Here is a 14,888-nt window from a genome sequence, read left to right as displayed (position 1 = left end):
AATTTTGTTATTTAACTAAAACAAAAGGTTCTAATGATGTTGCTTCTGTTTCTTGTTCAATTTTGTAGGTTGAAGCAGTAAGTGTTTCAGTCCAGGACTCCAGTGTCTTGGTGCAGAGAAGCACCTTGGATCTCATTCTGTTCTGCTTCCCTTTTCATCTGTTTCAGGTATAAATTGTTTAGCAAATCTAGAAGCATAGGTAATGGCAGTGTTATACATAGCTGAAATATGTGGGATATTCAGATAGTCATAGAATTTTACAGGACAGAAGAACGCCATTCGGCCCACTGTGCCTCTACCAGCTCTCAAAGAGCAATGAACTTAGTCCCATAACCTGCCCTTTTCCTAAACCCTTTTAAAAGGAGGCCATTAGTAGCAAACAAAGAAGCCTTGATATCAATGCTATATATAACATGAGGTTGTATGCTGTATACAGGCCCAACCACCTTCAGCTGCTTCATCAATAACCTTCCCTCCATCATAAAGTCAGAAATTGGGATGTTTGCTGATGATTGCACAGTGTTCAGTTCCATTTGCAACCCCTCAGATAATGAAGCCATCCATGCTTCTACAAATACATAAAGGGCAAAAGAGTAACTAGGGAGAGAGTAGGGCCTCTTAAGGATCAACAAGGTCATCTATGTGCGGAACCACAAGAGATGGGTGAGATCCTGAATGAATATTTCACATCGGTATTTACGGTTGAGAAAGGCATGGATGTTAGGGAACTTGGGGAAATAAATAGTGATGTCTTGAGGAGTGTACATATTACAGAGAGGGAGGTGCTGGACGTCTTAACGCGCATCAAGGTAGATAAATCTCCGGGACCTGATGAAATGTATCCCAGGACGTTATGGGAGGTTAGGGAGGAAATTGCGGGTCCCCTAGCAGAGATATTTGAATCGTCCACCGCCACAGGTGAGGTGCCTGAAGATTGGAGGGTAGCAAATGTTGTGCCTTTGTTTAAGAAGGGCGGCAGGGAAAAGCCTGGGAACTACAGACCGGTGAGCCTGACATCTGTAGTGGGTAAGTTGTTAGAGGGTATTCTGAGGGACAGGATCTACAGGCATTTGGAGGGGCAGGGACTGATTAGGAACAGTCAGCATGGTTTTGTGAGAGGAAAATCATGTCTCTCAAATTTGATTGAGTTTTTTGAAGGGGTAACCAAGAAGTTAGATGAGGGCTGTGCAGTAGACGTGGTCTACATGGACTTCAGCAAAGCCTTTGACAAGGTACCGCATGGTAGGTTGTTAGATAAGGTTAAATCTCACGGGATCCAAGGTGAGGTAGCCAATTGGATACAAAATTGGCTTGACGACAGAAGACAGAGGGTGGTTGTGGAGGGTTGTTTTTCAAACTGGAGGCCTGTGACCAGCGGTGTGCCTCAGGGATCGGTGCTGGGTCCGCTGTTGTTTGTTATTTATATTAATGATTTGGATGAGAATTTAAGAGGCATGGTTAGTAAGTTTGCAGATGACACCAAGATTGGTGGCATTGTGGACAGTGAAGAAGGTTATCTAGGATTGCAACGGGATCTTGATAAATTGGGCCAGTGGGCCAATGAATGGCAGATGGAGTTTAATTTCGATAAATGTGAGGTGATGCATTTTGGTAGATCGAATCGGGCCAGGACCTACTCCGTTAATGGTAGGGCGTTGGGGAGAGTTATAGAACAAAGAGATCTAGGAGTACAGGTTCATAGCTCCTTGAAAGTGGAGTCACAGGTGGATAGGGTGGTGAAGAAGGCATTCAGCATGCTTGGTTTCATTGGTCAGAACATTGAATACAGGAGTTGGGATGTTTTGTTGAAGTTGTACAGGACATTAGTAAGGCCATACTTGGAATACTGTGTACAGTTCTGGTCACCCTATTATAGAAAGGATATTATTAAACTAGAAAGAGTGCAGAAAAGATTTACTAGGATGCTACCGGGACTTGATGGTTTGACTTATAGGGAGAGGTTGGATAGACTGGGACTTTTTTCCATGGAGAGTAGGAGGTTAAGGGGTGATCTTATAGAAGTCTATAAAATAATGAGGGGCATAGATAAGGTAGATAGTCAAAATCTTTTCCCAAAGGTAGGGGAGTCTATAACGAGGGGGCATAGATTTAAGGTGAGAGGGGAGAGATACAAAAAGGTCCAGAGGGGCAATTTTTTCACTCAAAGGGTGGTGAGTGTCTGGAACGAGCTGCCAGAGCAGAGGCAGTAGTAGAGGCGGGTACAATTTTGTCTTTTAAAACGCATTTGGATAGTTAAATGGGTAAGATGGGTATAGAGGGATATGGGCCAAGTGCAGGCAATTGGGACTAGCTTAGTGGTATAAACTGGGCGACATGGACATGTTGGGCCGAAGGGCCTGTTTCCATGTTGTAAACTTCTATGACTCTATGCCTGCATGCAGCAAGACCTGGACAACATCCAGGATTGGGCTAATAAGTGGCAAGTAACATTCGCGCCAGACAAGTGCCAGGCAATGACCATCTCCAACAAGAGAGAGTCTAACCACCTCCCCTTGACATTCAACGGCGTTACCATCGCCGAATCTCCCGCCATCAACATCCTGGGGGTCACCATTGACCAGAAACTTAACTGGACCAGCCATATAAATACTGTGGCTACAAGAGCAGGTCAGAGGCTAGGTATTCTGTGGCGAGTGACTCACCACCTGACTCCCCAAAGCCTTTCCACCATCTACAAGGCACAAGTCAGGAGTGTGATGGAATACTCTCCACTTGCCTGGATGAATGCAGCTTCAACAACACTCAAGAAGCTCGATACCATCCAGGACAAAGCAGCCCGCTTGATTGGCACCCCATCCACCACCCTAAACAATCACTCCCTCCACCACCGGCGCACAGTGGCTGCAGTGTGTACCATCCACAGGATGCACTGCTGCAACTCGCCAAGGCTTCTTCGACAGCACCTCCCAAACCCGCGACCTCGACCACCTGGAAGGACAAGGGCAACTGGCACATGGGAACAACATCACCTGCACGTTCCCCTCCAAGTCTCTCACCATCCTGACTTGGAAATATATCGCCGTTCCTTCATCTGGGTCAAAATCCTGGAACTCCCTTCCTAACAGCACTGTGGGAGAACCTTCACCACACGGACTGCAGCGGTTCAAAAAGGCAGCTCACCACCACCTTCTCGAGAGCAATTAGCGATTGGCAATAAATGCTGGCCTCGCCAGCGACGCCCACATCCCATGAACGAATAAAAAAAAGTGTACTAGTGAAATAGTGCTACTACTTTCATGAACCTAAAGTAGTTGCTCATGAGTGAAAGGGATTTGGTAATGAATGATGCACTTATCATACCACCTTTCATTTTGATTAGTTTAATGTTCCTATAGAATGTGGCACAAAATGTGGACCATTGAATAACCATTTAGTGCAATGAATATCATATTATTGGAATGAAAATAATTGGTTAGCATTTTAGCAGCTTATTGTATAACTCCAACAGTCCATGCCAAAGACAGATTTACATATCAGAAAAAAAAATCAAACAACTGCTGAAAGTGTTAATACATTATGTATGCAAAAAAGGATAAAACCCCTGATCTGGATGGATTGAATCTGTGCAAATTAAAAGAAGTTAGGGAAAAGATAGCAGAGGCACTATTACATATATATAAAAATTCATTAGGAAAGAGAATAGTGCCAGAGGACTGATGGACAGCTAATGTTATCCCTATATTTAAAAAGGGAGATAGAACAAGTCCAGAAAACTATAGACCAGTTAGCTTAATGTCAGTGATAGGAAAGATACTCAAAGATGCAATAGAAAAACATCTAGAAAACAAAAATATAATGGAATAGTCAGCATGGATTTCAAAAGGGAAGGTCATGCTTGACCAACCTTATTGAATTCCTTGATCACGTAGCAGAAAGAGTAGACAAAAGTAATGCAGTAGATGTAATATATTTGGATTTTCAAAAAGCCTTTGTTACGATACCGCAGAGTAGACTCGTGACTAAGGTCAGAGTATGTGGAGTCAGGGGACAAGTAGCAGAATGGATAGCAAGCTGGCTACAAAGTTGAAAACAGAGTAGGGGTTAAGGGTAGTTACTCAAACTGGTAAAAGGTGGGAAGTGATGTTCCACAAGGATTGGTGCTGGGAGCACTGTTGTTCACAATATACAGAAATGATTTGGACTCTGGAATTAATAAACTTGCAGAATGGGCATGTAATTGGCAAATGAATTTCAATACAGATAAGTATGAGGTAGTGCATTTTGGTAGGAAAATTAGAAAGCCACATGCTGCTTGGATAGTAAGAGTCTAAATTGTGTAGAGTAACAAAGGGACCTAGGGGTGCAGATAAATCACTAAAAGCAGCAACGCAGGTTAATAAGGCCAATTTTTTAAAAAGCAAACCAAGCACTGGGGTTTATTTCTGGAGGGGTAGAATTTAAAAGCAGAGAAGTTATGTTAAACTTGTATAGAACCACACTTGGAGCACTGTGCACAGTTCTGGTCTCCATATTATAAAAAGGATATAGAGGCACCGGAGACGGTGCAAAAAAGGTTCACAAGGAGATACCAGAACTGAGAGGATATCCTTATCAGGGAAGGCTGAACAGTTTGGGGCTCTTTTCTGTGGAAAAGAGAAGGCTGAGGGGTGACCTGATAGAGGTCTTTAAGATTATGAAAGGGTTTGATGGGGTAGAAGTAGAGAAAATGTTTCCATTTGTAGGGGAGTCTGAAACTAGAGATGATAAAATATAAGAGTTCAGGAGAAACCTCTTTATCCAAAGAGTAGTAAGAATGTAGAACACGCTACCACAAGGAATAATTGAGGCGAATAGCATAGATCCATTTAAGGGGAAGTTAGATAAGCACATGAGAGAGAAAGGAATAGAAGGATGTGCTGATAGAATTAGATGAAGAGTGGTGGGAGGAGGCTCGTGTGGAGCATTAACGCCGGCATAGCTTGTTTCTGTGCTGTAGGCTGTATGTAATTCTATGTAATACTTAAGTTTAATGCTCCTAGTTTGATGACTCTATATTCTCAGATTGTAAGAAAGTTGATTTTTTTACTTCGAAATGCAGTCGCTGTTGTGAAGGTGATAATGGCAGCCATTTTGCACATTGCAAGGTCCCACAAACAGCAGTTAGATGTAATGACCATTTAATTTATTCATGGTGGTGGCTGAGTGAAGATTGTTGGCAAGAGCAATAGGGGAGTTCCCAACTCTGAACAAATAGTGTTATGAGATCTTTAACATCCATCTGAGTAGGCAAATAGGGTCTCAGTTCAACATCTCGTCTGAAGGCTAGGACTTCCATCAATGCAACATTCCCACAGTTTTGTACTGGAGTGTCAGCCTCGATCACATGCTCAAGTCCCGCAACGAGGCATAAACCCACAACCTCTGGCTCAGATAAGAGTGCTACCAACTGAGCCAAGCTGACACAAGTCAATTAGTAGGGGAGGGATGCTTGCAGGAACAACAACATGAATGAAGAACAATCTCTTTTGGGCCCTCTGATTTTGAAGGCGGAACTGAAAATGTCACAAATATCTTTCAGGTTCAAATCTCCCTGCCATGTTTAATGGAAATGTGTTTTGTTCCCATTTGTTTTATCAGGCTACTCGCCCAGACATGATACAGATACTGTCTGCAGCTTTACACGTAGTACTTCGGAGAGATATGTCCCTCAATCGTAGACTCTACGCGTGGCTTCTTGGTGGGTTAGGACCATTCAGATTTGCATGTACTTAAATCGGTAAAGGCAGTTAGCTCAGGTACTGGACACATAACTAAGTGTCCAGTAAACTAAGTTTGTTTATACGCTCATCATAGGAGAGCACTCAAACATGTAGGATTACGAGCTCTATGATAAATGATGCATTGTTTGCTTAGGCACAGCAACTGGTATACATCATACAAAACAGCATATGCTTCTTGTTCCAATGGCATATAGCCTATGTAGTACACATCAGTAAGCATTTTGGATGGTGTGTACTGTAGTTCACAACACCATTTTCTGTGGATAAATTAATAGCTCAAACAAGGTTTATCAATTCCAGTGTCTTGGTAGTGTGAGAATACCATTGCCTATATACTTAGCTAGAAGATGTGCACAGCTACTGTTCAGCTTCCCGAAGTGAATGCACTAAGTGTGCAACATAAAGAAATCTTGATATACTATTTGGACTATAGCCTATTTATGAAGGCAGTGTTATAACTAAGTCTTGTAGTGAGAGAATGGTTTCTGTTATTTGCATAGTTCTGTAATATTTTGTAGAGCAGATGTAAACTGTATGATGTACAATTTCTTTTATGCATTTTATTATAATAAGAGCAAGGATTATAAATTATTTACAATGGAAAATCTTTATCAAACTCATAATTACTTTAATGTTTGGTGTGGGCAACCTTGTTTCCACACTAATTTCCCACTTCATTTTTATCAAATTTGTCGCAGTAGTTGCATCTTACATTCAAGCTGAAAAATCATGTTGGGATTTTCTAATTCTTTAAAAACCATCCGTTGTGCATATTGTATTTATATACTTTATGTGCTATTTCAAGCCTGAAAACGAACATAGTCTGTAAGCTGGCAGTGAGATTCAGTACTTGGTTTGTAAGTAGATATTTTGGTCTGTTAAAGGTCAAGAAATTTGTGTAGAATGTAGATTATCATTGATTAACAAATCATATGTAATTTCTCTTTTGCTTTCTTTAAATGGATTACCATTTGGTAAGTAAAAAGCTTTGTATGTAATGTTTGGAAAGATTAGCTAAGTGTTACAGTAGTCATCTAGATACATATTTCAATTATATGCATGTTTAACTCTCTGTTTTGCCTTCAATTTATTTAGGATTCGATAACAATGGTGTTATTGTAGGCCCCAGAAGCACCAGGCACAGCAATCCAGAGGAACATGCAATCTACTATTTTAATACCTTTTCCAAGGATCTCCTGATTCAGGTACACCTATTGTTACAATCTATTTAGATTCTAGTCACTCTCTATAGTTTTCAGTACAAAGATTTGTGAAAATGGGTGACTTTAACTACACCCAAATATTTGTATTCAAAATGTAATATTCTTAGACTGCATCTAGGACTGTGTCCTTAATCTGCATTTTGCATGTCCAATAAGGAATGATGGAGTGCTGGATCTGGTTATGGGTAACAAAGTAGAATAAGTTAGCAATCTGAATGTAAAAGAACCCTTCGGAAATAGTGACCAGGATCTAACTAGGTTCATGTTAAAAATAGATACAGAAAAAGATTTGTCAAAGATCAAGCTGTTGAACTTGAAATTAGCCGATTTCACAGTGGACCAGCAGTGGGAAATGTTTAAATGAGATACATACGGTACAGGATGTTAAAAAAAAAATTTCACTGGCAGTCAAGGGGGTGCATCAAAGGCTGGGGTTCCATGGACAAATAGAAAGATTAGAGCAAAAATGGCATTTAAAAAAGAGGTATATGATAAATATGCATTGTGTGTGGGGGGGAGAAAGACAAAAGCATACAAAAAAACCCAAAAATTATAAATGGGAAATCAAGAGATTAAGAAGGTTACGAGGGAGATAGCAAAGTCTTTTATAAGCATACAAAAGAAGTAAAAGGTGTTAGCTTTGGCTCAGTGGTAGCACTCTGACACCTGAGTCAGAAGGTCGTGGGTACAAGCCCCACTCCAAAGACTGGAGCACATCATCCAGCTTGACACTTCAGTGCAGTATTAAGCAAGTGCTGCAGTGTTGGAGGTGCAGTCTTTTGGGTGAGATGTTAATCCGAGGCTCCATCTGCTTCCTTGGGTGTATGTAAAAGATCACACTGCACCATTCGAAGAAGATCAGGGGAGTTCTCCCAGTATCCTGGCCAATATATAACCCTCAACCAACATCGCCCCAAAACAGATTATCTGGTCATGTTCTAATTGCTGTTTGTGGGACCTTGCTGTGCGCGAATTGGCTGCCCTGTTTCCCTACATTACAGCAGAGACTGCAGTTTGAAGGTACTTCATTGGCTGTAAAATTCTTTAGAACATCTTGAGGTCGTGAAAGGTGCTTTATAAATGCAAGTCCTTTGCTTTCCTTTTAGTCAGAGGTGGGACTGCTTAGCGACATTTTCTAATTGAGTGAAAGAATGACAGTGGTACTAAAATATTTCACCTCAGTTTTTTTACAGAGCAAGGTGAAAGAGGCAGAGTAGCTGTGGAAGAACGTTACAGGAGATAAAAATTCAAAACAAAATTGTCTTTAAAAAAACTAATGAAATTGAAAGTTGGAAAGTCACCAGACCCAGATGGTATGCCTCAGAAGGTATACGATAAGGTGCCAAAGAAGATACATATTACAAAAATTAAGACACCTTAAAGGGAATGTAGTGGCGTGGACAGAGGGGTGGAATGCAATGGGTTGAGATTTTTTTGGATTAGAAGTATGTGGGTAGTGTTGTGCCATAGGGCTCTGTGCTGGGGATTTTTTTAAAATCCATTTACATGAATGACTTGGGCATAAGTACAGGAGGGCTGATATCAAAGCTTTCGGATGCCACCAAATTGGGAGGCGTGGCAAACTGAGGACAATTGCAGGAGAACATAAGCTAGCAGAGTGGGCAATTGGCAATTCTATGCAGAGAAATGTGGAGTACTGCCATTTGGAAACTGAAAGGAACTATACCTTAAATGGTAACCGTGTGGATAAATAGAGCGAGATGGGGATGAGGATGCATAGATTTTTAAAGGTGATATTTCAGGTGAAAGGGCCATAAAAAAGCAAATGGGACACTTGATTTTTTATATATATATATATAGTATAGGCGTATTGAATACAAAAGCAGGAAGTGATATTGAATTTGTACTAGACATTGATTAGGTCACTTGAGTATTGCATACAGTTCTGGGCATCCCTCATACAGGAAGAATATTGGAGCCTTGGAAAAGGATTCAGTGAAGATTTACTAAAAGTATATCAAGATTGAGACATTGTAGCTATGAAAGGCTCCAAAAATTGGGTTCCCTTCACTGGAACAGACAGTTAAGGGCAATCGGATAGGGGCTTTCAAAATTTATGACCGGTTTTGAAAGGGTAAGTAGTGAAAGATTATTCCCAATGGTTGGTAATTCGATAATGAGGGTTATCACTGGGACATTTAAAGGGAATCAGATAAATATTGAAACCAAGAATATAAAATGATATTAGGGGATTAGAGTTGGTAGTAGCATAGACACAGGTTCAGTTGGCGCAGTGGCCTTCTGTACTGTACTTTCCATGATTCTAGATACTGAGTAATGAAATAATGGGTTACATGAGCATTGTTCAACAAGTGATGGTTTGATTTTTATATTTCGCAGGTTGTCCAAAGTTGTAGCATTGTTCACTATATTCAATGTCTTTAAAATAGGCTAAATACCAGTACATTGACGATCACAAATGCTTCTTGCCGTTGGCACAGTGTATTAATGGACAAATATTTAGAGTAACCATCGGGGCTGATTGAAGTCCACATCAAATATATATTTGAAAAAATTGATGTTGCTGTAATGTTGGCACACTTTCCTATTTCTCATTATTGCACTTTCAAGTTTGTGTTTCATGATCCTTTGTCGCCTTGGGTTTCTGGATAATTGGGATGATGGCCCAAAGCTTTAATGTTCCATCCTATTTGATAATTAAAAGTAACAAACATTTTATGTCAAATGATTTTGTTGCAGGTAATAACTCTTACAATTCAATATTTTGCAGTACTGTATTCTCTTTTAAAATATGTTGTCAAATTAAATGCATGTGAGGTTTCATTTTTCATCTAAAGAGCTTGGAATGGTTTACTGTGGCACACGTTTTTCAAAAATTCTAACAAAACTATGAGTTTAATTTTTCTTCCCTTCCAACTGGTCAACACTGACATCAAATGAGTCATTTGTTCTTTCTAAAAAATTTGTTCTCTGGATTTGGGCGATCCTGGCAAAGCTGAATTTATTGCCCATCCATAGTTATTCTGAGAAGGTGATGTTTGGTCTTCTCCTTGAACCACTGGAGTCCCCATGTTGATGGTACTCCCAAAATGATGTTAGGCAGGGAATTCTATGATTTAACCCAGCGACAATGAAGGAGCGGTGGTGTATGTCCAAGTCAGGATGGAGTTTGACTTGGAGGTGATGGTGTTCCCATGATCTTGCTGCTCTTTGTCACCTTGGTGTTAGAGGTCACAGGGCTGGGAGGTGCAATCGATTTCCACATAGACATAGCATTAATTATCCGCAGTTAGAGAATCATTCAGTGATGATGTCCTTTTATAAACCACATCCTGGGTGTCAGTCTTGGCTCAATGGTAGCACTCTCACCTCTGAATCAGAAGGTTGTGGGTTCAAGCCCTACTCTAGAGAATTGAGCACATAATCTAGGCTGATACTTCAGTGCAGTACTGAAAAAGTGCTGCATTCGCAGATGTGCCGTCTTTCAAATGAGACATTACCCCATAACCAACATCACTTGGAAAAAAGAACAGGTTATTTGGTCATTTATCTCATTGCTGTTTGTGGGGACTTGCTTTGCACAAATTGGCCACCACGCTTGCCTTAATTACAGTGGTGACAACAGTTCAAAATATTCAGCTGACACTCTGAGAACATAAAGGCGCTATATAACGGCAAGTTCTTTCTCTTTCTTTCTCTTGAGCATTGTCTATACATGTAAAAATTGGTATTTTTCTATAGTGTAATAATGTAGCCTGTAATATACACCTTTTTTTCTGGTAGAAGTATTTCTAAAATTAGAAGTTTCAACTTCATTTTCAGAAAAATTTCAGATTGGAAAAAGTCAGTGATATTTTCTTGGCTGATATATTTATTTTTCATGGCTCTGTATCAGCTACCTGAGGCCTATTTTAGGTAGATTTGTTCTGATTGATTCCGTATGGCAACTTCTGATTTCCACTTTAAGTATTTATCCAGTTCACTCTTGAAAGTTATTATTGAATCTGCTTCCACCACCCTTTCAGACAGCGAAATCCAGATCATAATAACTCGCTGCGTAAAATTTTTTTTTTCCTCATGTCGCCTCTGGTTCTTTTGCCAATGTCTGTAAATCTGTGACCTCGGGTTACTGACCCTTCTGCCACTGGAAACAGTTTCTCCTTATTTACTCCATCATAATTTTGAACACCTCTATCAAATTTTCCCGTAACCTTCTCTGCTTTAACGAGATCAACCCCAGATCCTCTAGACTCTCCACGTAACTGAAGTCTTTCATTCCTGGTAACATTCTAGGAAATCTCCTCTGCACCCTCTCTGAGGCCTTGACATCCTTCCTAAAGTGTGGTGCCCAGAATTGAACATAATACTTAAGCTGGGGCTTAACCAGTATTTTATAAAGGTTTAGCATAACTTCCTTGCCTCTATTTATAAACCCGAGGATCCTATATGCCTTTTTAACTGCTTTCCCAACTTGTCCTGCCGCCTTCAAAGACTTGTATACGTATGCCGCCAGGTCTCTCTGTTCCTGCACTCGATTTGAAATTATACCATTTAGTTTATATTGCATCTCCTCATTTTTCCTACTAAAATGAATCACTTCACGCTTCTGACTTAAATTTCATCTACCATGTGTCTGCCAATTTCACCAGTCTGTTTATGTCCTCCTGAAGTCTGTTATTATCCTCCTCACTGTTAACTACATTTCCGAGTTTTGTGTCATCTGCAAATGTTGAAATTATGCCTTCTATACCCATGTCCAGGTCATTAATATATATCAAAAAGAGCAATGGTCCCAACACCGACCCCTGGGGGATACCACTGCACACTTCCCTCCAGTCTGAAAAACAATCATTCACCACTACTCTCTGCTTTCTGCCTCTTAGCCAATGTTGTATTCACACAGCAACTGCCCCTTTAATCCTAAAGGGATTATCGTTTTTACACAGCGAGTGGACATTGCTGCAGGAGTTCCTCGGGGCAATGTCCTAGGCCCAACCATCTTCAGCTGCTTCATCAATGAACTTCCCTCCACCATAAGGTCAGAAATGGGGATGTTCGCTGATGATTGCACAGTGTTCAGTTCCATTCGCAACCCCTCAGATAATGAAGCCATCCTTGTCTGCATGCAGCAAGACCTGGACAACATCCAGGCTTGGGCTGATCAGTAACATTCGTGCCAGACAAGTGCCAGGCAATGACCATCTCCAACAAGAGAGAGTCTAACCATCTCCCTTTGACATTCAAAGGCATTACCATTGCTGAATCCCCCACTATCAACATCCTGGGGTTCACCATTGACCAGAAACTTAACTGGACCAGCCACATAAGTACTGTGGCTATAAGAGCAGGTCAGAGGCTAGGCATTCTATGGCGAGTGACTCACCTCCTGATTCCCTAAAGCTTTCCACCATCTACAAGGCACAAGTCAGGAGTGTGATGGAATACTCTCCACTTGCCTGGATGAGTGCAGCTCCAACAACACTCAAGAAGCTCGACACCATCCAGGACAAAGCAGCCCGCTTGATTGGCACACCATCCACCACCCTAAACATTCACTCCCTTCACTACCGGCGCACCGTGGCTGCAGTGTGTACCATCTACAGGATGCACTACAGCTACTCGCCAAGGTTTCTTCGACAGCACCTCCCAAACCCACAACCTCTACCACCTAGAAGGACAAGGGCAGCTGGCACATGGGAACAACACCACCTGCACGTTTTCCTCCAAGTCACGCCATCCCGAAATATATTGCTTTTCCTTCTTAGTCGCTGGGTCAAAATCCTGGAACTCCCTTCCTAACAGCACTGTGGGAGAACCTTCACCACACGGATTGCAGCGGTTCAAGAAGGCAGCTCATCACCACCTTCTCGAGGGCAATTAGGGATGGGCAATAAATGCCGGCCTTGCCAGCATCGCCCACATCCCATGAATGAATTTTAAAAAAAGGATTTGGAATGCACTGCCCGATGGGCTAGTGGAGGCAGATTCATTCATGGCCTTTAAAAGGGAACTGGTTAAGTACTTGAAAGTAAAAAAAATTGCAGGGCTACGGGGAAAGGGCAGAGGAGTGGGATTAGCTGGATTGCTCTTTCGTAGAGCCGGTGCGGACTCGATGGGCCGAATGCTGTAACCTTTCGATGATTATGTTGCTATCCTACTTGCAACATCTAAGTTTAATTCTTCCAAATTCAAAGAGACTTTGAATTTTGGTTCTTACAAAAAGCACAGCTGGTTTGGAACATCCCAGGAATGATGCATTTGGCAAGCAATATTCTGTACTAATTCGTGACTGGAAAGAACTGAAGGGTAGGAGATGATCTATGATTGTTGCATCCTTTTCCAGTAATTGCAAACCTTAGTTCTTGTTTACAAATTTTGGATCTACATAAGATATTCTCCTGGTGTTCAGCATGACCAGTCACTCTGTAAATGGATCCTGCATTCCCTCTGATCTGGAGAGTGCTTTTACTGCCCAATATCTAATTAAACAATAGCATGATTTTGTGGGGGGCGGTGGGGGTAACAACCAGACCCTTTGTTCTATGTTTTATGACCCTTGGTGTGTTTCTCCTATCTGTTGGAAGGTGAGTTGAAAAGTACTCTAGTGAGATGTGGCCCAGTATAAACCAACAAAGTGGTTTATTTTACCATTAATATAAATAAACAGAATACTGTTTTCATAGCAAGATTTCCTTTTGCCCCCCGTAACATCAAAATAAATTAAGTACATAGGCTTACCTCACTTTACAAGTCAATATTGCTAAATTGTAACATAGGAAGGAACATAGGAACAGGAGTAGGCCATTCAGCCCCTCGAGCTTGTTCCACCATTCAATTAGATCTTGGCTGATCTGCACCTCATCTGCGTTTACCCTCCTTTGCTCCGTATCCCTTGATACCCATACCCAACAAAAATCTATTGATCTCAGTTTCAAATTTTTCAATTGACTTAGCTTCAACAGCTTTTTGGACTAGAGAGTTCCAGATTTCCAGGGATGAAGAAGTGCTTCCTGACATTACCCCTGAATGGCCTAGCTCTAATTTTAAGGTTATGCCCCCTTGTTCTGGACTCCTCCACCAGAGGAAATAGTTTCTCTCTATCTATCTTAGCAAATCCTTTAATCATCTTAAACACCTCAATTAGATCACTGCTTAATCTTCTATACTCAAGGGAATACAAATCTAGTCTATGCAGCCTGTCCTCATATTTTAACCCGTTTAGCCCCGGTATCATCCTGGTGAATCTGCGCTGCACCCCTGACTGGCACTGACTTTAAAAAGTGAGACTCCTCTGCTTTTCTCTGACTGTTCCTGATTCAAACTTGCTGCAGATTAACTCCCTCTGTCCACCAAGAGAGGAAGCCAAAATTTTTAATGTTTTTCCCCCTCCTCAGCTCTTTGTGTCACGGACTGCCTTGCCAAGCTACTACCTGGAATGAGAAGCCCGCCAGCCTGATTTGGAGCGGGAACCGTGGCAACTAAGTCTTGTCTATTACCACTACTGTGGTGGAACTAACGTCTGCTATTGCCGTTGGCAGGAAGTAAGAGGACAATATTCACCCAACCCTTTGTCTGGAATGTGAAATTTGATCCAGTCTGCTGCAGAGTAATTCAAGTTCTCTGCAATGTGTTATTTGACCCAGTCCTTGTCAGGCAGGCTACAGAGTTCAGAGAGCGCACGGCGCTGACGCTACGGAGTTCAGAGAGGTCACGGCGCTGACGCTCCGAAGGGATTTCAGCGTGAGGATGAGAATTTTAAAATCAAGTTGTTGATGGACCGGGAGCCAATGTAGGTCAGCGAGCAAGGGTGATGGTTGAACGAGGCTTGCTGTTAGTTAGATATGTGCAGCAGAGTTTTGGATGAGATCAAGTATATTGAGGGTAGAAGATGGGAGGCCGGCCAGGAGAGCATTGGAATAGTCAAGTTTGGAGATAATAAAGG

At 41.5% G+C, this 14,888-nt stretch overlaps 1 protein-coding gene across 5 annotated transcripts in view; it reads left to right on the top strand.

Annotated features, from left to right (window-relative positions):
- Positions 1-14,888, top strand: part of dop1a (DOP1 leucine zipper like protein A) — a 224,271-nt gene that overhangs the window by 49,184 nt on the left and 160,199 nt on the right. For all 5 annotated transcript variants that reach the window (XR_010963688.1, XM_067989164.1, XM_067989163.1 and 2 more), the window contains exons 6-8: positions 69-167; positions 5,599-5,698; positions 6,837-6,946. Coding sequence is in view for 4 of the 5 variants with exons in the window: in XM_067989164.1 (XP_067845265.1) it covers positions 69-167; positions 5,599-5,698; positions 6,837-6,946 (309 nt within the window). In the remaining variant the exon portion in view is untranslated. The remainder of the gene's footprint in view (positions 1-68; positions 168-5,598; positions 5,699-6,836; positions 6,947-14,888) is intronic.

This window comes from Heptranchias perlo, chromosome 8 (genome assembly GCF_035084215.1).
Source record: "Heptranchias perlo isolate sHepPer1 chromosome 8, sHepPer1.hap1, whole genome shotgun sequence".
NCBI lineage: Eukaryota > Metazoa > Chordata > Chondrichthyes > Hexanchiformes > Hexanchidae > Heptranchias > Heptranchias perlo.
This window is presented reverse-complemented; position numbering and strand designations above follow the sequence as displayed.